The sequence below is a fragment of the Marmota flaviventris genome, chromosome 4, assembly GCF_047511675.1.
Source record: "Marmota flaviventris isolate mMarFla1 chromosome 4, mMarFla1.hap1, whole genome shotgun sequence".
Lineage (NCBI taxonomy): Eukaryota > Metazoa > Chordata > Mammalia > Rodentia > Sciuridae > Marmota > Marmota flaviventris.
In genome coordinates this window covers 88,640,842-88,664,822 of record NC_092501.1, presented here as the reverse complement: position 1 = coordinate 88,664,822, position 23,981 = coordinate 88,640,842, and the positions used below count along the sequence as shown (strand labels likewise).

The 23,981-nt window shown below is 36.1% G+C and overlaps 1 protein-coding gene across 3 annotated transcripts in view; it reads left to right on the top strand.

The window, feature by feature from the left end:
- Positions 1–23,359, top strand: part of Mphosph8 (M-phase phosphoprotein 8) — a 42,657-nt gene extending 19,298 nt beyond the window's left edge. Inside the window, exons 3-14 of one of the 3 annotated variants that reach the window (XM_027941554.2) lie at positions 3,803–4,657; positions 5,971–6,070; positions 9,089–9,298; positions 12,175–12,300; positions 12,432–12,520; positions 14,991–15,131; positions 15,884–15,970; positions 18,271–18,425; positions 19,948–20,102; positions 21,588–21,715; positions 22,492–22,575; positions 22,893–23,359. In XM_027941554.2, the coding sequence (XP_027797355.2) occupies positions 3,803–4,657; positions 5,971–6,070; positions 9,089–9,298; positions 12,175–12,300; positions 12,432–12,520; positions 14,991–15,131; positions 15,884–15,970; positions 18,271–18,425; positions 19,948–20,102; positions 21,588–21,715; positions 22,492–22,575; positions 22,893–22,934 (2,172 nt within the window). In that variant the 3' untranslated portion in view covers positions 22,935–23,359. Of the gene's footprint in view, positions 1–3,802; positions 4,658–5,970; positions 6,071–9,040; positions 9,299–12,174; positions 12,301–12,431; positions 12,521–14,990; positions 15,132–15,883; positions 15,971–18,270; positions 18,426–19,947; positions 20,103–21,587; positions 21,716–22,491; positions 22,576–22,892 lie in introns of all 3 variants that reach the window. The other 2 variants (XM_027941552.2, XM_071611366.1) reach the window with 2 other exon arrangements.
- Positions 23,360–23,981: the final 622 nt, after the last annotated feature.

The window sequence follows — 23,981 nt, the reverse complement described above, 5'->3', positions numbered from 1 at the left end:
TTAAATTTTCATTTATTAATTACTTTTTGAACCTCTGGTTAAAGCCAACTTGTGGTTCCTTTCTTTCTTTTTTTTAGTACTGAGGAGGATTTGGGGTGCTTTACCACTGAACTATATCCCACCACCCTTTTTAAAAATTTTTTTTATTTTGTGACAGGATCTCATTAAGTTGCCCAGGTTGGCCTCAAACTTGGAATTCTCCTGTCTCTGCCCTGAGTTCCTGGGATTGTAGGTGGGAGCCACCACACCCAACCTCCTCTTATTTTTAAATTATTGATAGACAAGTGTGTTTGAAGCTCATTCTTGAGCTTAAAAAGGATAAGAATATCCTAATTTTAGGAAAATACTTCTTTATTTGAAAGTTTCTTTTCCAAAGCTATCTTTATTTTATAAAATAATTGAAACTTCCAGGCATTAATAACATTCTGAGTTTTTAATTTATGTGACTGAAATATCTGTTTTCTTTATCAGCCTGTGAACTCTTTCATTTCCAAAGTATTCAATTATTTACTGTATGACACTTGGGCCTAATCATTGAGGTCTTATAAGTGAATGGGCATGTGGCAAGAAATACATCTGGTCACTGGGCTTTTCCCTCTTTAGCAGAATCATTTGGCCATTTACAAACTTTGTTATTCTTTCATTGTAAATGTAGAAATTGAGTCAGTAAAAGAAAAATTGCATCATTCAACATCTCTTCATCTGTGTTCATGCGTGCCACAAATATGTACTACCTATTGCTCTCCAACATCTGATCCAGATTTCTTCCTCTTACAAATGACTTCTTGACTGATGCTTCAGAGTTTTTTGTTTGTTTGTTTGTTTGAATGTTTTAGAGGCATGTCTTTCTGGCATTTTTTTTTTTTTTTTTATTCTTCTTTTTTATAGTACTGGGAATTGAACCTGGGGCCTCATACTTGCTAAGAAAGTGTTCTACCACTGAGCTATATATATCCCAAGCCTTCTGGCATGTTTTTGTTGTTTTTAGGATTTTGTTGTTTTTGAACTCCAGTTCTATAACTTTCTTTTCTTTTTTTTAAATATTTTTTTAGTTTTAGTTGGTACAATATCTTTATTTATTTATTTTTATGTGGTGCTGACGATCAAACGCAGTACCTCTCATGTGCAAGGCAAGTGCTCTACCACTGAGCTAAGCCCCAGCCCCAAAACTTTCTTTTCTTTTTTTTTTAAGAGTCTCATGTTACGCAGGCTGGCTCAAATTCTTGGACTCAAATGAACCTCTGGACTCAGCCTCTCAAGTAGCTGGAATTACAAGGATCACACCACCACCATGCCTGACTTGTGACTGAGTTCCTTAGTCTTCTTTTTTCTTAACAATTTAACAAAATATTCTATCCAAATCATTTAGTACTATTTATTTTTATATGAAATGACTTTTCCTTAAGTTTTAGAAGGCAGAAGAAAACAGGTTCTTTTTAGTTCCACGGCTCCTGAGCAGCTGCCTTTATTATGTATTGAAGGGTTCAAAAATATGGCATTACTTTATAAGGGTTTTTTAAGATTCTGTTTCACCCTACCCAACCACCACTGACTTCTGAATTTTCCTTTTTTTTTTTTTTGGTACCATGGATTGAACCCAGGGGCACTTAACCACTGAGCCGCATCCCAATCCCTTTTTATGTTTTGAGACAGTCCTCACTAAGTTGCTGAGGCTGGCTTTGAACTTGAAATTCTTCTGCCTTAGCCTCTCATGTTGCTTGGATTATACGCATGCACTACCGTGCCCAGCTGATTTCTGGATCTTTTCTTTGTTTCTGTGCAGCTTTATCTGGAATTCAGTCATAGCAGTTTCTCCTCATTATGGCTTTGTGCAAGTGACGGGAGTGAGCTTGCTCTGGTTACTTTTTTTTCTTAAAAAAAAAAAAAAAAACATAGCTGGGGATTGAGCCCAGGGCTTCATGTGTGCAAGGCAAGTGCGTTACCACTGAGCTACACCCCCAATCCCACCTCCCTTTTCTGCGACTCTGGTTATTTTGGGGAGTTCATAGTGCATAATTCACTTATGCATAATTCACCTGGGTGAGGTGTTCTTCTCAAAGAATCTGTTATTTCTCACACCACAATCTCCTAGTGTTTGCTGTTTTCCCTTACTCCTATATAGGTATGTATAACTGTGTAGATCTTAAAGCTCTTAATAGTTTGTCCCTACCTATTTATATTCTGGAGATAATTTGCCACTTGATTTGTGAGTGTGTGTGTATGTGTGTGTGTCTATCCAACACAGTATATGCTATACCACTGAACTACAATTCTGACCCCAACCACCTAATTTTGTTATAAATGGTGTCTGTGGGATTTTGTTTTGCAATTGTAGTTGCCTTGTTTTTTTTTTTTTTTTTTTAATTTTTTAAAAATTGTTGATGGACCTTTATTTTATTCATTTATTTATATGCAGTGCTGAGAATCAAACCCAGTGCCTCATAAATGCTAGGCAAGTGCTCTATCACTAGACCACAACCCCAGCCCAGTTGCTTTGTTTTTTATGGAGTGATTCAGGGAGATTTAAAAATTTAAGCCAGTACCACCTTGTTCCCTCTATCTTTTTAACCTTGGTGGCATCCATTTCTTAGGCACTGTACGTGAAACATTTTAAGTTTACCTGTCTTTTTTTCCCCTACTTTCCATTCTCCAGTTATTTAAGATAAGACAGTTTTGGGAAATGGGAACTTAAAATAGTTTTCACAACATTTTGTGTCTATACAAATACCTTATTCTTAATTACTTTTTAAATTTTTGGAATTGGAAAATATAATTTAATAGGAAATATTTAACATTATTTAACAATTAATCAGGGAAGTAAGATTTCTGTACAGCTTGCTTGGTCCATATAAAACTGTGAAACGTAACAGCAAATTTAAGAACATCCTGTATTTCAAAGTATTTAAAAATTTTTGTCTTTGGATTATAACTGCTTATAACAATGTGAAAATTACTTTCTTATGTGTTGGGGAAGTTTGAAGTTAAAGTCATATACATGGGGCCTCAAGGGATTTGACATTTTCTATTTCTCTGTTCATCTATCCCATCCCTCTCAGGGTCTTACATGTGCCAAGCAAACACTCTCGCTTTGAACTATATCTCCAGCTCTTTTTAAACTTCTGTTTTGAACTGAAATCTCACTAAATTGTCCATCCTGGCTTCAAACTTAAGATCCTCCTGCCTCAGCCTCCTAATAGATGGGATTATGGGCATATAACTCCACATCTAGCTTGTATTTTACCATTTTTTTTAGTTGATGCTTATTATTACTATCAGGACCTATTTGCTAAATGAGATATAAGTAGTATCTTTTTTAAATTGGTGCATTATGGTTGTACATAATGGTGGGATTTGTTGTTATATATTCATACATGCACACAATATAATATAATTTGGGCAATATTATTTCCCAGTATTTCCCCAATAGGTAATATTTTATACAGCTTCAGTGTAGGTAATGTTAAGAAGTTGAATATGCTTTAAAAAATTTCTCCCAGATTTTATTAGTATCATTTTTTTTTTTTTTTTAAGGTACTGGGGATTGAACTCAGGGGCACTCGACTACTGAGCCACATCCCTATCCCTATTTTGTATTTTATTTAGAGACAGGGTGCTTAGTACCTTGTTGCTGAGGCTGTCTTTGAACTCCTGATCCTCCTGTCTTACCCTCCCAAGCTGCTAGGATTACAGGTGTGCACCACTGCTCCCGGCAGTACCACTTTTTTAAACATTTAAAATTATTATTAGTTTTTCAAAATCTTTAAAATTATGTTAGTGTTCTATCCTTTTTTGTATTTTATAGAGACTATCTTTAAATAACGACATATTTGAAGCAAACTCTGATAGTGATCAGCAAAGTGAGACAAAAGAAGATACTTCCCCAAGGAAGAAAAAGAAAAAAATAAGGCACAAAGAAGAGAAAAGCCCGGATGATTTAAAAAAGAAAAAAACAAAGACTGGGAAACTAAAAGATAAAACCAGGCCAGAGCTAGAGAGCTCCTCTGAAAATTTTGTATTTGATTTAAGGACAAAGAAAAGAATTTTGGAAGCCAAAGAAGAATTAAAGGACTCTAAGAAGCCCAAAAAGGATGAAATCAAAGAAGCTAAGGAATTAAAGAAAGTTAAAAAGGCTGAAATAAGAGATTTAAAGACTAAAATGAGAGAAGATCCCAAAGAAAACAGAAAAACAAAAAAAGAGAAATGTATTGAATCTCAGCTAGAGTCTGAATCAAGTGTGCTTAATGATTCTCCTTTTCAGGAGGATGACAGTGAAGAGTTACTTAATGACAACAGAGAAGAGAAACAAAAAATTAAAAGTATAAAAGATAAAACATGCCAGGAGGCACTTCAAGAGGGTAGTTTGGAGAAACAGTTGGATGAAACTGTAAGTGCTGATGAGGATGCTGATGTCAAAGCCAAGAGGAAAAAAAAGAAGTTGAGGAAGACTGAAGAACCAAAAGAGAGCAAAAGGCTAGAAAACAAGAACATCATCTTCTCAGAGAAAAAAACTATACCTAAAAAACAAAGGAATCAAGACAAGGGTAGAAGTAACACAGAATTAGATAAACTGAGCCCACCTTCATCTGCTCAAACACAGAAGGATTCCAGGACTGGTGGGGAAGAGAGAGTCCTCAGGTCCCCTGACTCAACTGAGGAGGTAAGGGTAGTAGGGATAATCTTAGAGTACATAAATACCCAAAGCAGACCAAGGCGTGTCAAGTGATCGGGAGGTTTCACAAATAATGAAAAGAAAATGGTAGAACTATGAAGTATTTCTGTCATTAGGGAATTGTTGTATACTCAGACTGTAGCTTCATGAACTTAATTTATTAGCTTTTTCCATCCTACTTGGTATTTTGCTCTATTGTCTTAAGAATATAAAACTTAAATACAGGGTACATTAACATTATAAGTTTTAATTCATACAAAATTATTTATTATCATTTGTCCCATTGTTATAATAAAATTTTTTGTAGGATCTTTCATACAAATGAAAATATTTTCCAAGTTATTAAAGTATCCATATGTAGTATTTATCAAGGGCTATGATAACGACTACTTTCTTTATGTCCATTATTCCCAGTTTTAGGAATTTATCTTAAGGCAATCATTTTAAAGTGGGGAAATGCTCTCTACCCAAAGATATTTATGGCTGTATTATCCTCAGCAGTGAAAAAACAATAAAATACTGTCTAGATATGGGGAAAATGTTTAAGAAACTGTATCAATTTGAGAAGTGTGGTATCCATTGAAATATTGAGGTCAATGTAATAAAAAGGGAAAACTTTAGAAAATATGGAAAAGAAACCATACATACATGTGAAAAATGAATTATATATAAGGATGAAGGGAGAGTATGGAGAAATAAAAATAGTCATGTTTGATGAGACTAGGTGAAATATTCTTGGAATTTTATTTTTTATAACATTTTATTTTTTAAATATTTTTAGTTGTCAATAGACATGTATGCAGTGCTGAGGATCGAACCCAGTGCCTCACACATGCTAGGCAAGTGCTCTACCACTGAGCTATAACCCCAGCCCAACATTTTATTTTATTTTTTAACATTTTTTTTTAGTTGTAGATTGACACAATACCTTTATTTTATTTATTTATTTTTAGTGGTGCTGAGGATGGAACCCAGTGCCTCATATGTGCAAGGCAAGTGCTCTGCCACTGAGCCACCATCCAGCCCCCAGCATTTTATTTTTTAACAATAAAATTCCCAAAGAAGAGTTGGGAAGCTGGCATTAGGTTTTTTGAATTTGATATTGTGTAAGTTATCAAATAGTTGAAGGATAATATTGATTGAGGAAGCAGTGTAAAAAAGATTAAATGATCAGTGATCATGTACCCTATTAACATATAGGTAGATAATAGCACCATGTACCTATCTACATTTTTCAGTCTTCAAATCTACACTATCAGCTCTTTATCCATTCTTGTTTTGAGTTTTAAATATTTTTTCAGGAGAAAGAGACCAAAAAAATTGAACCTAAAGAAAAGTACCAGAAAAGACATGATTTAGACAAGGAAGAAAAAGGTCGAAAAGAGCCAAAGGGATTGAAGAGTAAGTGTAAATAAAAACATTTTGCCAATTTTGTCGCCATCTTTTTATACAAAGAATTTAATTTCCTGTAAAGATAATCTCTTTTTTTAGCCTGCAGTGTTATAAATCGGAAAATTTTATTCACTGGGGAATAGTGAATATTCACTTAGAGCCTTCTACTACTTTTATTTAACCAGTTACCTAAATTTATTACACAGGTGAAATGTGCTTATCTGGAATGTTTGAGACCAAAAGTATTTCAGATTTAGAATTTTTCCCCCTGATTTTGGGATATTTGCCTATATGTATAATGAACTATCTTGTGGATGGGACCCAAGTCTAAACACAATTCATTTATATTTCATATAATCATTTATGTGTGTGTGTGTACATATAATTTGAGGGCAATTTTATACAGTATTTTTAGTGTACCTGTGTGTTTTTTTGTTTGTTGGAATATTTTTTTTAGTTGTTGACAGACCTTTATTTTATTTGCTTACTTATATGTGGTGCTGGGAACCAAACCTCATACATACAAGGGAAGTGCTCTAATGCTGAGCTACGACTCCAGCCCCTGTACTTGTATTTGACTATGACATGAGGTCACCTGTGGAATTTTTCTCTTTTGGCATTGGTGGTGCTTAGAAAGTTTCAGAATTTGGAACACTTTAGATTTCAGATTTTTGGTGAGGGAGGCTTAACATGTATAACAGTTTTATGTGTCTGTATTATTTTCTTTCTGTTCGCTATGTTCTTCCTACCTTTCAGAAGTATGATGGTAGAATGTTAGAATTACACAGAGACAGGAAATTCATTGTGGCAGGAAAGTAAAGGTGTCTTTTAGTGGATGCTAAATGAAGCAAACTTTTTTGTTTACTATGTTAATTGTATCAAACTCTCATTTATATATATAAATATATTGAATACACATTTTGATCAATTCAAGATACTTAATAATAGAGCAGGGTGCATTGTTGCATATCTGTAGTCCCAGTGTCTTGGGAAGCTGAGGCAGGAGGATCATAAGTTTGAGACTAGCTTTGGCAACTTGCAAGACTCAAAAATTTTTAATAAAAGGTATAGGAATGTAGCTCAGTGGCAGATTGCCCCTAGATTCTTTTCTCATTACCACATGCAAAAGACAATATGTAATAATTAAGAATCCATAACATAAGTTACTATTGGAACCAAGTACTTTAGTTTTAAAAAATCACCATTGCTGTATTTAAATAAACCCCACCAAATAAACAATTTATATACCAAAAGTACTTAGAAAATATGTTCACTTAGAAATACTGTTGTACACCTGTAATCCCAGCATCTGAGGAGGCTGAGGCAGGAGGATTGCAGTTTCAAAGCCAGCCTCAGCAACTTAGCAAGGCCCTAAGCAACTTAGTGAGATCCTGTCTCAGAGTAAAAAATAAAAAGGGCTGGGGATGTGGTTCCCCTGGGTTCAATCCCAGGATAAAAAAAAAAAAAAAAAAAAAAGTGATTCTAAATAGTAATTATAATCTTTTCTCTGGAGTAATGTTAAAAGTTAAATGTTAACTGAAGTAATGTTAAAAGTAGATTTTTTTTTTCTCTTTTTATTTATGGTGCTAGAGATGAATCCCAGGTCTTTTGCATGCCTATTAAGCACTCTACCACTGAGTTATATCTCTAGTCCTAAAAGTAGATTTTGTTCTAAGCCTAGGCTGGAGTTTGGCAGTGGTAGCAGGTAATTAAAGCCAGACAGGTGCATAGCTATTTTGGAGGATCACACATAAAGTGACTATATCTTAAGTTTACTATCTCTTGAAAGAATAATTAGAGATTTAAAAATATTTTATAATTAGTTCTACTTTGTTAACATTTTTCTTTGTGTGTATTTATGTGTGTGTGTGCATGTGTGTTTCTGTCTGCATGTGCTTGATTGCTAGAGACTAAACCCAGGGCCTTGTGATTGCTAGGCAAGTGCTCTACCACTGAGCTATAGCTCCAGCTCCCCTCCTTATAACTTGTATATCAATTTCAGGCACATTTTTTTGCTGTGAACTTATAACCTCAAATGAAACTAATGTTCATCCCATTTATAATGGTATTTACTGATGGGTCCAATTTTCAGTATCCCTGTTAGTAAAACCTGTCTACTGTGTACCCTGAGTTTATAATAGAGTCCTTTCCAATTGTTAAGTACTTTGCCAATTTTCTTATCTCATACATGCTGAGCACATGTTGTATCACTGAACTATACCTCCAGCTTTTCTTCTCACTTAAAAGTGAGAATTCAAAGCTAGTAGTATCCAGTCATTTTATTGAGTACAGATTCAGGACTCTGGCAGCCTGCTATTTCTTCCATTCACCACCAGAAACCATTTCTGTCCTAATTACAGGATGCATTAAAAAAAAAAAAAAACATTTTTAATACCTTTATTTGGCTTATTTATTTTTATGTGGTGCTGAGGATCGAACCCAGGGTCTCACACGTAAGAGGTGAGCACTCTACCACTAAGCCCCAGCCCCAGGATACATTTTTATTAGGCTGATTTCTCTGGCAGTAGGAAAGTTGTCACATACACATTTATTTTTAACATTTAACTTTAACACCAAATAAAATTATATTGGCCTGATGTGGTGGTAAACATATATAATACCAGCTGCTCAAGATGACTAGACCTTTGTCACAACTTTAGGGGAATAGTTCAGAATACCTGGACAGCTATTCACCCCGGACATCCTTTTGATAACAAGCTGCTAATAGAAAAACCAGTTGAAATCACTTTGTGACTTTGATAGTAAATCTGATCTTGCTTTATAACCAAGAGAAATATTAGTAAAAATTAAGAAAATACTTTATAACTAATAAGAACAAATAAAAAAATATTTTAAAAATTTAAAAATCCCAAGGTTGGGGAAAAAATACTTATTCTTTAATACTAAACCCAGATTTTCTTTTGATTGCAAAAGAAATTTACGACTCATACTTAACATCAGTTTTAATTTTTGAACTAGCATTTAAAGAAATCAGAAATGCATTCGATTTATTTAAAAAAACTACAGAAGAGAAAAATGATGTTCCTGAGAATAATCGGAAAAGAGAAGAAATACCACTTGATTGTAAAACCACAGAAGATCATAAAACCAAGGAAAACAAGTATTCATTTAAAGAGAGGAGGAATACCAGAGATGAAACTGACACTTGGGCATACATTGCTGCAGAAGGTGATCAGGAGATTTTGGACAGTATGTGCCACATGGATGAGAATTCAGGTGAATTTGTTTGGCATTGTTTTGTAGAATTTCTGGGTAATGTACTGTATTATTTACTCTTTTCTGACTATAATTCTGATCTCATATCAGAAAATAACAAGATTTTATTTGCATCACTGGATAAGTCTTTTGTATATTGAAGATCAAGTCATTCTTTGACTTTTAAATGAGGTAACATATTTTCTAAGTTTCTGCTCATACGTTTAGTGCATTTAGAAATTATAAAGTTTTCTGATTTTCTAGCCCAGTTGTGCACCGTTAGATTTCTTTTTGAAAATTGTCACATACACATTTATTTTTAACTTTTAACTTTGTAGTAAATAACACCAAATAAAATTATAGTGGCCTGATGTGGTAGTAAACACATATTAATACCAGCTGCTCAACCTGAGACAGGAGGATTGCAACCTCAAGTCTGGCTTTTCTCAAAATAAAAAGTAAAAGGGGCTGGGAATGTAGCTCAGGAGTAGAGCACTTGCCTACCATGTGCATAAGGAAGTTTAATCTGATAAGTAAGAGGTTGTCATTTGTAAGTCTTGATAAGTAGATTGAGAATTTTTTATTTTATTATTTTTTGTTGTGCTACGGATTTAACTCAGGGGTTCTCTACCTCTGAGCTATACCCAGTCCTGTTTTTTATTTGAGACAGGGCCTCACTAAGCTACCAGATGGGCCTCAAATTATTGGATCATCCTGCCCCTCAGCCTCTTGAGTAGCTGGGATTTCAGCTGACAATAATAATTTGAATGCATGACAAGATATTCTGGGAGATCCTCTTTTAGTGCAAAACAACTAGATCTTAGATACTATGTAAAACATATTTCTGGATGTATTGCTGAGCTTGTAGGAAATTGGGTTAATTTCCAGGACCAGTAGGCAAGGTGGAGGAAGATGGTTGCTCAAGAGTGCAAATGCTAGAGATAGCACTATTGTTAGGACACCAAGCAATAAAGAGCAGATGCAAGCTGTCTGAGAGCACTCCCATAAACCCAGTTACTTGAGAGCCCAAGGCAGGAGGATCACAAGTTTAAGGCCAGCCTGGGTAACTTAGTGAGACACTATCTCAAAATAAAAAATAAAAATGGGCTTGGAATGTTTTTTACCTCAGTAGTAAAGTGCCTTTTGGTTTAGTTCTTAGAATTACCCAAACAAAACCAAAACAAAACAAAAAAACAGTGGGGAACATCAGTAAATTTAAAAATTGGTTCCTTGAAAAGACAAGCCTCTGATATTGTTGAAAAGGGGAAAAGAAAGGAATGAAATCATAATGTTTCAAGTGAAAAAAAGTTACAGATTATGTACAGATTAAAAGATAAAGGGATTTTGGGCTGGGGATATGGCTCAAGTAGTAGCGCTCTCACCTGGCATGTGTGAGGCACTGGGTTCGATCCTCAGCACCACATTAAAATAAAATAAAGATATTGTATCCACCTAAAGCTAAAAAATAAATATTAAAAAAAAAAGATGAAGGGATTCTATGTGCAGTTTCTTAGGATAGATTTGAAAGCTGAATAACATGGGAAAATTCCTGGAAAATTGTAGTTTAACAAAACTGACCTAAGAAAAAATAGACTGAATAGTCATAATTATTAATATGAAATAATTTTTATTTTATGGGTTTATATTCAAGGGCTTTACTGGTCTTATGTGGAAGGGTTACCATGCAAGAATGAAAAAGCTCTGTTATTTTTGTCAGAATAATTGGTTATTCATGCAGACAAAACCCCATGGATGAACATGAAATCCTGATGGAATGAAGCCTTGACAGATAATATTTAGATGTTAGGTATTTAGATGATTAAGAAGGGCAATAACTTTGTGACCCTTGGTGTAGAGAAATGTTTAAGACAAAAAATTTATAAAAGAAGAGTGATAAAATTGACTATAAAATCTATTCACTATAGCTACTATTTAAAAAATGAAAAGACAAAGCATTGGTATCCAGAATATTTGAAGAACTATAATTTTGTAAAGCTCAGAAACAAAAACTTTTTTTTTTAGGGGTATATATTGTTTGTGGCAAAATTGTTTTAAGAAAGGGCCTGACCAAATCAGTCTAAACTAGATTCTGGATGGAAATAACACTGTGGAGGGGCAGTTAGGGGTGAAGGTACAGGTTCTCTGAAAGACTGGTCACAGATGCATACTTTGATTGTTTTGCTTCACAACATGCATTCTTTGTTATACATCTAATTTTTATTAAAATTAGAGAAAGATAAACCTATCATGTCCAGAAGTAACAATACAGAACATAGTATGAATAAACATAGATTTTTAAAATCACTTTGCTTCATTAGAGAACAGAATCTGAACTGTAGCTAAAGTCTTTTCAATGGTTCTAGTCTATATTTGTTCTCTCTTACAGTAGTCCTGTGAATTGATGGTATTATCTCAATTAGTATGAATCTTCCTCTGTCCTGTTCACATGGTTGCCTGGTGCTGTGATGTTGGCTTCCTCTGTGACTGGAGTGGCGAGGGGCGGGGACTCTGATCTGTGTGAAAACCAGGCCTATCATTTTCTGATGTGCTTGACAAATCTCAGAGCTATTCTAAACTTCTCTCATCTTTTTTTTTTTTTTTTTTGGTAGTTGTAGATGAACAGCATAAATAAATGTTTTAAAAATTTCATATTTCACCATTTTACAATTACAAGTTACCCATTTATCTTTATATCTTTGGAATACCTAAATGTAGATAGTTTTTATTATAAAATTCCTCAAGAGAGTCAGGAATTTTATCAGTTAAAGATGGAATTATTTATTAACCTATGTTAAAAGTATACATAAAGTTTTGGTTAAAACACCACAAAACATTGTGGGTTTTTATAATACTTCAGAAAAGTGTATGTTAATAAGGAAGGCCCTTGTATATTCCAGATGGTAGGCAACAGATTTTGAGTTTGGGCATGGACCTGCAGCTGGAATGGATGAAATTAGAAGATTTTCAAAAGCACCTCGATGGAGAAGATGAGACTTTTGTCACAACAGATACAATTCCAAGTAGTGAGTGGTTTTGGAATTATTCAGTTCCCTTTCACAAATATATATATATATATATATATATATATATATATATATATATATATATATATATATATAAATAAAAATCTAATTCACCTTTCCTTTCATTTTAGACTTGTTGAGGGATGCTGTGAAAAATGGGGATTATATTACTGTAAAGGTTGCACTTAACTCAAATGAAGAATACAACCTGGACCAAGAGGTAATATGTCTTTGAAAAATCTCAAGGAACATGGAAAATAGCTCTTTTGATATTTGAGTGGTACATGTCTGTAATTCTATTGACTTGGAAGGTGAGGCAGGAGGATTGTAAGTTTGAAGCCAGCCTCAGCAATTTAGTTGACACCTTGTCTGTAAGTTTAATAAGGGCTGGGGATGTAGCTCAGTGGAAAGTTCCCCTGAGTACAATCCTTCGTGCCAAAAAACAAACAAAAATTTGATATTAGTTTTTTTTTTTTTTTTGAGGTGCAAAAACATTTTATTTGTTGAATAATTATATAGCTTGACAGCTTCACTCGGTGTCATCAGCAATTGAATTCACACAACATGTTTGTCTTTTCTGTCTAGGTGGGTTTAGCAGGTTATATCTGACAACAGTCCTGTGTAAACTGCTGCTTTTAAAACTGTTCTCTTCCCAGTATCCTTTTCATTCTCTCAATCTGCCACTCTTAAAAACTCATTTTTCTTCTCTATTTTCTTCTACATTTTAAAACTTGCTTTCAAAATAAGACCCAAGGTGGATCCGGAGTGTTTCAGGGTATGGTCCTGGACAAAATGACTAGCAATAGAGCCCTTAGTTAAGAACAATAATCATGAATAACAAGAATCTTAAAACATGTATTTAAACTCTAATATTCATAACTTCACAATAATAGAGACTTTTTTCTAAAACTTTTCATCAGTAAAGGATTCAGCTCATATAAACATACTCTAAGGATTCTTCTTTTGTTTACTGGCAACATAATCCTTGCTGAGCTTTCTCATCACATCCCCATGGCTGATCCCAGCTGTCCCTTGAAACACCACTCGGTAATTCTCCTACACGTATTTGGCAAATGGTCTCACATGGGGCTCAATGGGGGTTCCATCTTTACGAGTTAATGGCAGCATGACCAGAGGCCCTCTGCATCTGAAACAGATAAAGCGTTCTGTGTTCAACGATTTGGTGTAGTGGCCAACCCTGGTTTTGCACTGAGTACATTCATAATTAATCTTGTAGTTAATTGTATAGTTATGGCAACGAGTGACCCTGGGCAGCTCGGGGTGCACCGCATTGGATTTTCTCTCATAATACTTCCATGCATCACCATGAGAATCTCGGACACCATCAAGCAGCCAGGAAGCTGCATGGCATATTTCATGGATCAAAGTATCACGGAGGTGGTCTGCAGAGTCACAGACTTTCAGAGAAATCTTGATCTTGGCATAGCGCTCCCTTTTGGGGTGTCGTGTCTCATTAGTGGTGCATAAGCCAGCAGTTCTCAGCATCTTTTTATTCCAGGTGATTTCTATTTTCTCTGGCATCTGACCCGCTTCTTCTGTGCTTTTGTTTTGATCTTAAGGGACTCATGTTTTTCACTGCTGCTTGAGTCCAGAGAAAGAACACAAACAAATCTGGCCCCCAATGAGTTTTCCACCAAACGCGCCCCAAACCCTGTCTCAACTCACACCTCTACTAGTGCTTACAACGACCTCACCCAGTTTTTTTCTTAATAACAAAAGTAATGCATATTCATTTTGTAAAATTCATATATTGTATAGAGCTGTATAAACATACAGAACTTATAAATCCAACCTCTCAAAATGACGATTTCTTTTGGTTTTGCTCTGTCTGGGCTTCGCTCTGGCTTACCCTCTGCCTCTGTGAAAAATGAAAAAGTACTGTTTTCATGTGGCCATTGTGTGTGTCCTTTTGGTGGTGGCCCATTTATAGCAGTTGCCCATCTTTTCTTTGTTGTTGGGGGTTTTTTCACACTAGTGTATATGTGTTTTTTATGTAGAAGCGTATCAGCCCTTTCTTCTTAGTTTTTTTTGTTTGAAGTCTTATATTGCTTAAAGAATTCTTACTTTAGGATAGTCACATCTGTCAGTGCTTTTGAGTGTCTACTCTCACATTGAAAAGATGATATCTTCTGTTTTGTTTTTGCTTTTTTTGTATATTTTTAAGGTTTAATCCTTTGGGATAATACTTCGGGAAAAAATGTTAGAATTTTGATTAAAACTGCATAAAATATGTAGATTAATTTGGCAGAGAACTGTTTTTTATTTGTATCTTGAGTCTTCCATCTATGAATACAGTAACTTTGTACATTTGACTCTTCATTTATATACTTAAGTTACTTGCTTTGGATTTTCTAGGTAGAGAATTTGATCCATCTGCCCCCAAATAATTCAACATTCATTTTTACATCATGCAAACTGTTGTTGATGTGTTTTTAGAATTTAATACACGGATGTTGTAAAGTTTTAAAAATTATGCCAACAGTCATGTGTAAAAATAGTTCTAAAGGTTATGGTTTCTAATTATTTTTTAGCATATTGTGGTGAAAAATAGATGCTTTAAATCAGTACCTTTAGTGATTTCGCATTGAAACATCTTCGGTGAAGAGACTTGGTACCAGAAATTTTTTGATTAAAGACTAATAAGCTTTTTTGTTAATAAACCAACAAAGGATTCCAGTGGGATGACACTGGTGATGCTTGCTGCAGCAGGCGGGCAGGATGACCTCTTAAGACTTCTTATCACCAAAGGTGCAAAAGTGAATGGACGACAGAAGAATGGAACCACAGCCCTCATCCATGCCGCTGAGAAGGTTTGTAACTTCACTGTATCAGGAATTTAGTCTGTTTCTGCAGTGAAATATAATGGTCATATGATAACATAACCTTATACTTTGATATTTCAGTTGACCTGTGATATATTATGAATGGATTTTGTTATCATCACTAGTACTTAGTAATTAAATTTTCAAAATGTGATTTATCTAGCTGGAAGTAATTTATATTAAACTTGGCCTCTAAAGTACCAGTACTGATTTCAACATTATTTTTCAAACTGAAATTAAGTTCTGCTCTTGGCTATTAATTAAAATGTTCCCATGTATTAACTTTTTAAAGGATTTATATGCAGAGGTTCTTTTTTTAAAAAAATATTTATTTTTTAGTTGTAGTTGGACACAATACGTTTATTTCACTTATTTATTTTTATGTGGTACTGAGGATCTAACCCAGGGTCTCGCACGTGCGAGGTGAGCGCTCTACCGCTGAGCCACAACACCAGCCCCTGCAGAGGTTCTTATATAGAAACCAATGACTAAACGTCAGATAGCACTTGCTGGCATAGAAGCACATGATTATGAGCAGGTGCCCAAGCAGGCGCCACCCTCAACATTCAACACTATGCTGCTGTGGACCTTTGCAGTGAAGAAACACTGCAAAGTAGTAGCCACCCAACACTTGGGATGAAATCTGCCCAGTGGTTTTCCTGATGACTTAATATTTCATAATTTCTAAAAACTGTGTAAAGAATTTTGGAAATTAAACCTTTTTTTTTTTTTTTTAATAGAACTTTTTAACCACAGTGGCTATTCTTTTGGAAGCTGGAGCTTTTGTAAATGTCCAGCAGAGCAATGGTGAGACAGCACTCATGAAAGTAAGTTCCTCAGTCTCTGCAAGTATTCATGTTGGTGCCTACCACTGTCAGACCCTGTGCTGGGGATGGGGAGAACATGGGTACAGAATAGTTCCTGGACTCTAGCAGCTTACAGATGAGTAGAAGTGGCCCAGCAGAGCAGCAGGGTGTGGTGTGGTTAGTAATGTGATTGGAGCAAACATAGGAAAGTGCTCCCAAGCTTGGCCTTGTGGACCCAGGGTGAATCTTAGGGTAGATGTGATAAGCATAAAGCTGTGTTCTGAAAGGATATAAAATAACAGGAGTGCATCAGTGGAAACAGAAAAATAGGAGGACTGCAATTGTTTTAGAAAAACTACAGTCCCATTGTATGAGAATTCTCTGCCAAAAGTGAAAGGAGCTGAAGAGTCATACAGGTCCTGAATGGCATAAAGGGTAATTTATTGGGGACTTTCTGGCAGAAGCATGTCTTGAGTAGCAGACAGGTGGATTCCCCATACTCTAAGACAAGAAGAAGGGGTGTATATGATAAGCCAAGTTTTTGCCTTTCTCAAAAACTATTAACATGTTTAATGGCATAAGACCATATACTTGGCTTTAAAAAAAAAAAAAAAACTCTGCTAGGAATGGAACCCCAGGCCTCACACATGCTAGGCAAGTGCTCTATCACTAAGATATACCCCTAGCCTGCCAACTTTATTTAGTAGGGTTTGAGATGTGTGCTGGAGTCACATAGTGACATAATGGCAACTACAAACAAGATGGCAGTAATCATGTTAGATCAATGTTCAGAGACATGGGACTAGGAAAGCATGATGTGCTGTCGGTTTGGTATTATTTTGTATTGATAAATCTATTTCCTTTGGAATTGCAGTTTGCAGATGTATTTTGAGTGGCAGGTGGTTGGAGGCCCCCAGTATTGCTCTCTATGTAGCAGGTTTGATTTGCCTCTCAGGGCCCAACCCAGTATGGTTCATTCCTCTCTGACAGTTCCATATTCATGACCTAGCATGGTGTTAGGACATAACAGGTCCAGACACCAAACTGTAGATGGCTCTTGTCTTCCCATCTCCTAACTGGGAGATGCAACTTTATGTAAGTTGTGATCCAAGGATGCAACTTTATGTAAGTTGTGATCCAAGGAGGGATCTGACACCTGGTTCTAAACTTGTCAAGTATGACCAGATCACAGTGTGACTCCTGGCTCTGCAGCAGGCCTGGCACTGAGTTTTGTTCTGAGCCTGCTGCTCTAAGGACACAGGCTACTAGCCCTTTCTGATCTTTGACCACAGTTGGGGTCTAAACTATGTAGGGTTTTTGTTTTTTCTTTTTCATTTTTGGTTCATGAAAATGTCATTTTGTTCAACAGCCTGAGCTTTTGAGTCTTTACTCTTCCTTTATGTATGTTATTGCCATACATGTAAACCAGAGATGGTACCTCAAAGAATCATCTCCTTGACAAACCACTGAGTGCATCTGAACAGCAGGCACTGACACCTCCATAGCAGGGAGGGGAGAGGAGGAGTGGACACCAGCACTTAGTACAGCTTGAGGAGGAACTGGGAATGAATCTTGAGGGGACTTTGGAGCTACTGAAAGGTAGATGGAGAAAGAGATCATCAGATTAAAGGATCAATTGGATGTTTTAATAGTCCTTAGTGATGAGGGAGAATGGATTGGTGAAAAGACTGGCAGTTTTTAGGCAGGCTTCTAAAATTAAGTGAAAAAATGGCGGTCTATACCTAAATAGTGACGGGGTAAAAGTAGATTAGTTCTACAACTTTATAGGATTCACAGATTATGGTAACAGGTGAGGCCTTGTTTTAAGTTGGGAGTGTAAGCAGCACAGAGGCAAGCAGGGCATTCAGCTGTTCGGCAGGCATTTCACTTAGGATGAGGAACCCACAGCCTAGGAGACAGGTGTGGGTAGAAATTCATATGTGTGAGTCATCATTCTTAGTGACAGTAACTGTAGCCTAGCCACAGGTTGAAAATAAGAGACAGAAATATAAGAAAAGCCAAAGTGTGGGAAAGACCAGGGGAGTGAAAGGAGGATGGCAGGTGGGAGTCTGGAGAGCCTGGGCAAAGTGTTGGCAGACAAGTACACCCTGGTGAGTGTGTCAGGGAGGTCTAGTGGTACATGTAGTATGCCGCACAGTTGCTAACACTTGCTGAGACCTGGCCCCCTATTGTCTTGCCCCTTCTCCATCATGCCCTGCCCTTTTCCCAAAGAACTCCTAAACATGTGTGAAAGAGAGACTGACACTAATTTGTAGTTACAGTTTACAAGTGGGTAAATTATTACTCTTTTCCTGACATAGGCCTGTAAAAGAGGAAATTCAGACATTGTACGGCTTGTAATTGAATGTGGAGCTGACTGCAATATTTTGTCAAAGCACCAAAATAGTGCGCTGCATTTTGCAAAGCAGTGTAACAATGTGCTTGTGTATGATTTGCTGAAGAGCCATTTAGAGACGTAAGTATGAAGTGATGGTACCATGGTTAAGTCTCATAGTATTATGTATCTATTTGGACACTTCATAATTGAAATGTGAGACAACTGCTTAGAAAAAGGTTAAGTATGTGTCCCAATGGGTTTCTTTTATTAGTAGATGAATTATGAAAGTCTTAGAAAATTTGAACATAACATTGGCATATCCGAGAGTATTGCCTTAAAATCTTAAGTATGAACTTAATTTGGCTGACATTTTCTCAAAATTATTTTTTAAAGCAATTTTAGGTTTATTGCTGCCCTGCTATTTCCACAGCCTCCCACACTATCATTAATATTTATTTTTTGTAGTTGTACATAGTAACTGTTATTTATTTTTATGTGGTGCTGAGGATCGAACCCAGGGCCTTGCACATGCGAGGCGAGCCCTCTACTGCTGAGCCATAACCCCAGCTCCTGAATTCTAAATTTTATTTTATTCAAAGTTCATACTTTATAATGCAATTTTTTTTTAATCACTTAAGAATTTTCTTGGTGGGCCGGGGGTGTCGGGGGTGTGTAACCCCTCCAAGGTGTGCTCGGCGTGCATTGAGCTCCTGCCAAGCATGTGCAAGTACCCTGGGTTCCATCCCAGGCACTGCAAAAACAACAAAAAACAAAAATTCTTTTGGTAAGACTTGCTAGAAATTCTAGAAATAGAAGCTAATAACTGCAGAAAGTAAAGTGCTTATTTTCTATACAAGAAGTATCTTAGGGTAGGCAGCCCCAGGAGGATGAGCCATTCTTCTCACCACCTAATCTCACTATATTAAGAAATCACTAGGTTCTTGGTCTCTGCAAGAGTGCTGCTGTAATTCCAGACATAGCATCTGTGTTCTGAACAGAAAATACATCTTAGACAAGAAACCAAAAGCCAAAAAGGCCCTGTGCTGGCATCTCCAACTGCCTGCTCCACAGTGTGCCTTATATAGCTGCTGGGAATCTCAGAAAGCCAGTTCATCTCTTCTGTCCACATGGGATAGCTGCAAGGATCCAGCCACTGGCCAGTGTTCCTGTTTTCCAGGATTGAGGGGCTCTCAATTTTGATTTTTCATTTGTCATTAGGCAAGTATTTATTTAAGCACAGTCTTTCTTTGTACCAGGAATATAGAGGCAGCAGTAGGGAAAACAATTCCCATCTTGGAACTTAAATTCCAGTGAGACGGATTCACAGTACATTATGTCAGTACCCAGTGCAAGAGGAAAAGAGCAGAGGAGCAAGATGAGGAATAAAACGTTCAATCTGGGCAGGCAGATTGTTGTTCTAAATTATAAATTGTCTTGTTCTTTTCTATGTTAATATATATTTTCTGAAATTTTAATTGTACAAATTATGGGATACCTTTGTAATAATTTGATACATGTATACCATGTGTAATTATCAAATTAGACTAGCTAACGTTCCACTAAACATTTTTTTAAAGTTCATTAACATTCTTGTTTATGCAGTATAATGCAATATTTAAACTCATCTACATTAACAGCTCTAGTCCTGTCCTCTTACTAGGCTTTCAAGAGTGGCAGAAGAGACAATCAAGGATTACTTTGAAGCTCGTCTTGCTCTACTGGAACCTGTATTCCCAATAGCATGCCATCGACTCTGTGAGGGGCCAGATTTCTCAACAGATTTCAATTATAAACCTCCACAAAACATACCAGAAGGTAAACCTATACTTTATCCTCATGCTTCTTTCAGTTTGAAGTGTCACAATTATCAACTGATTTTCACAACTCTTTCTTTGAACAAAACCTGAAGGAAGTGCCATTATGTATAATAATTATGTAAAATAAAATTAGCAGCAGAGCTGCTGTGGCAGAAAAGAGACCCCACTGAGCCACAATCCCAGGCAATGTTGAAGGGTCCTCAGAATACTGTTAACCCTGTTTAAAATGTATGGGAGTTGAGTCTTAATAATTATAACTGTTTTTAGAGCATTACTAAAAATAGTTTAAATATTCTAAGCTAGAATTGTTACTACTAATAATTTTTGCCCCTTTAAAAAGAAAAGTCTTTCCCCATAAATTTTAGTAAACAGAAATGTAAACTACAGCCCTGCTTTCTAGCCACTGCTTAAAAGCTCCTGTTTAGGAAGACCATGACCCTTCTTTAGGACAAAGAGGCTGCATACAGAAGGTACAGATAACGCTGTCTCTGGCTATAGATAAGAAGCAGGGCTCTGGCTTTTTGTTAAGTCTCCAACCTCTATTTAAAAAGTGTGTATTCATCAGTGAAAAATGTATTAAAGAAAATTAAGTCCAGTTACACCAATTAAAGATAGCCAATTATAATGTTAGTGTTCAGTGAACTCAGCATTGAAGTCATACTTTGTAGTTTTGACTATTCACCCAGACATTATTGGGATGGGCTATTTGATGGAACTGACATGACTAGACTGATGGGCCTACCAAGTTTATTTTTGTTTTGTTAATTGCTGCAAGTTTACAATGTCTGAATCCTATGAAATTCTTATTATTCATCTGAAATCCTACAAAGATGCCCTGTCATCCTTAAATTAATACCCTGATAGATTTTTCCAAACCCTGATCCTTGAATGTGGTCTAAAGACAAGCAGTAGGCTCACAGGCCCAGACTGGCCCTTCTGTCAGTCTTGTGATTTGTAAGCACATTAAAAGTTTTAGATATTTAAATTCATCTACATTATAGATGAGTTTATTTAGATAGACCAACCATGGCTTCTTAAGAGCTACAGTTAATATGATTTTTTTTTATTGAAACAACTCTTACCTCAGTAGAATTAATGAACAACACTCCTCTAAGACACTTATGTAGTCATTTTGTTTGGCAGAAACAGAAATCTGTCCTTAAAGCAAGAGTTGTGATTCTTCTGCCAGTAATTCACTGCAGGCCCTAGTGAGGGCTGTCTGTGCTCCCTGCCCCAAAGTTACAAAAACAACCTCACATCCTGTTTGCTACTTGATAGTGGTGCTAAAAGTAAAGACTGCCCGTACATTCTTTGCAGGCCTTTTATCCTCTGTGCTTTAGGCAAGGGAAAGTCGCATTATGAAGCTAGAGAGTGAGGGTCTTCCATAAATTTTGGGTGGAGTCTCATTGAGACTCCCATCTTGCAGGGGTGCCTTGCCTCAGGGTCTGGAAGTTAATAACTCCCTTATCCTTCCCTCCCTCAGGCTCTGGCATCCTCCTCTTTATTTTTCATGCAAACTTTTTGGGTAAAGAAGTTATTGCTCGGCTCTGTGGACCATGCAGTGTACAAGCTGTAGTTTTAAATGATAAATTTCAACTTCCTGTTTTTCTGGTAAGAATTTCTGTAGTCCAATACTGAAAGTTCTTCTAACTAAAAGCTCATATTACTTAAATTTATATCTATATACCACTTGTTGGGAATGAGCAAATTCACATACTCATCCTAAATTTTTGTCAATGTTTCCATATTGTCTTAGAACCAACATTATTCTGAATGTAAATTCTTAGGACATAAGAATACCATAAAGTATTCTTAGGACATAAGAATACCATAAAGTATCAGATCTCTTACCATCATAATTCCAAAAAAATATTTACTTAAAATTTAGGAAACTTTAATGCCTCAAATTCCTAAATACAACCATTGTATATACTGGTTGTATTTATGCTCATTTTAGTCATTATCTTTCAGTGGCTATAAATTTTTGGACATCATAAAAGATCTTGAAGAATCTTTATATACTTCTTTTGCCACTTCAAAAATTGTTTCCTTGGGCTGAATGAGACATTTTTTCTGGATATTGTTTCTATGATTTGTATCTTTTTAAATCAAAGGAAAAGAAATTGTAGGACACTGATTTATACACGATTCTCCATTGGAATGGAGAAGCTGAGGGATGAGGATTACAAATTCGAGGCCAGTCTGGGCTACTTAGTGAGACCCTGTTTCAAAATTGAAATACATAAGGGTTGGGGGTGTAGCTGAGCAGTAGAGTGCTTATCTAACCATTGTGAGAATCCCTAGTACTAAAGTTATAATCTGTTTGTAGATGTTGAGGTTTGTCTGAAAAAATGCTAACTTTGTTTCCTTGTCTCCTTCTACTCTAGGATAGTCATTTTGTTTACTCCTTCAGCCCTGTTGCAGGCCCCAATAAGCTCTTTATAAGGTTGACAGAAGCACCCTCTGCCAAGGTAAGAGTCCTCGTTTCATGTTTAGCATTACTACTCAGGTTGCTGTCCCATGATATTTGGTGATCATTTAGAAAAAAATTATCTTAGTCTCTGGAAATTTCAGTGTGCCTGTCATGGAGAGGAGTACTCCTTATGGTTAAGAGTACTGGATGCATGGGGGTCTGACTTGAAAAATTTGTAAGACAATGTGGCAGGAATGGGATGAAGGTTAAATCTGAGAACATCTCTGTCTAGCAGTTGTAACCCCTGTTTTAGGCATTGGTACTGCCATTGTTATGTCTAGACTATACTAATGCATACATTTTTCCTTTCCCTAGGTTAAGCTGCTGATAGGTGCATACAGAGTGCAGCTGCTGTGACCAAACAGAACTGGGATGGAGTTACTTTCAGACCTAGTCCTATGTACTCTTTTTGGAGCAGTTTGGAATTCTGGCACATCTAAAACTTTCAAATGTAAAGTTTCATCTGTAAACTTCTTGCAGTATAAGCTTGTCATCTGTTAGTGTCAGACTATAATACATATAAAATACAGATGTGTGCCAGTATTCTGCAATCTTAGCATTATATCCAGACTGCGTATTTCTTTTTTTCCACAATGTGGAAAGATACATGAGGATTATTTAAGAAAATTAAAGAACAAGACTTTTTCGACTCAATTTTCTACTGTCCTTGGTGAATCTCTGTGTTAAGAAAAAAAAAAATGCAAAGCATTTACTTACAGAAAAGGAGGCATCTGTACTCAAATCATCCAAGCACTGAATAAAGTGAATTTTCTGGCTGTGAAGGATGACTGATATAATGTGGTAATGGGGTAATTAATATAGAGGTTCCCCTATCAGAAAGGATGGAGGTGACAATACTTTTGTAAAGGTGCAGTGCCTGCTTAACCTTTCAAATGCAGCAAGAATTTAAACTAAGACTGTGTGAGGCCTATGAGCATAAAATGTGAACTTCTATCAAGTAATTTTGAAAAGCCATTTCCTGTACCCTTTTTGAACATGACTAGGAAGATTGGCATTGGGTCTCAGGTGAGCCTTGTTATGCCACTACATTATTGGATGCCACATTGTCCCTTGCAGGAAGGGACTGCCACAGACCTCATGACCTCTTCAAGCAATTGTTGAGTTCATTAGTTTCTCATTATGTGAAATAAACGTTTCACACAGTACACGTTGTGTAAATATTTCAGAAAATCATTTTGAGTTTATATCCTAAAACCACTTTTTTCTTTTTCCTCAATAAAACATGATCTTGGTCTGTTTCCTATTTCTTAGTTGTATATGGACACAATATCTTTATTTTATTTTTATGTGGTGCTGACAATTGAACCCAGTGCCTCCCACGTGCGAGGCAAGTGCTTTGCCTCTGAGCTACACAGCCCCAGCCCCTCCTTTATATCTTAAATA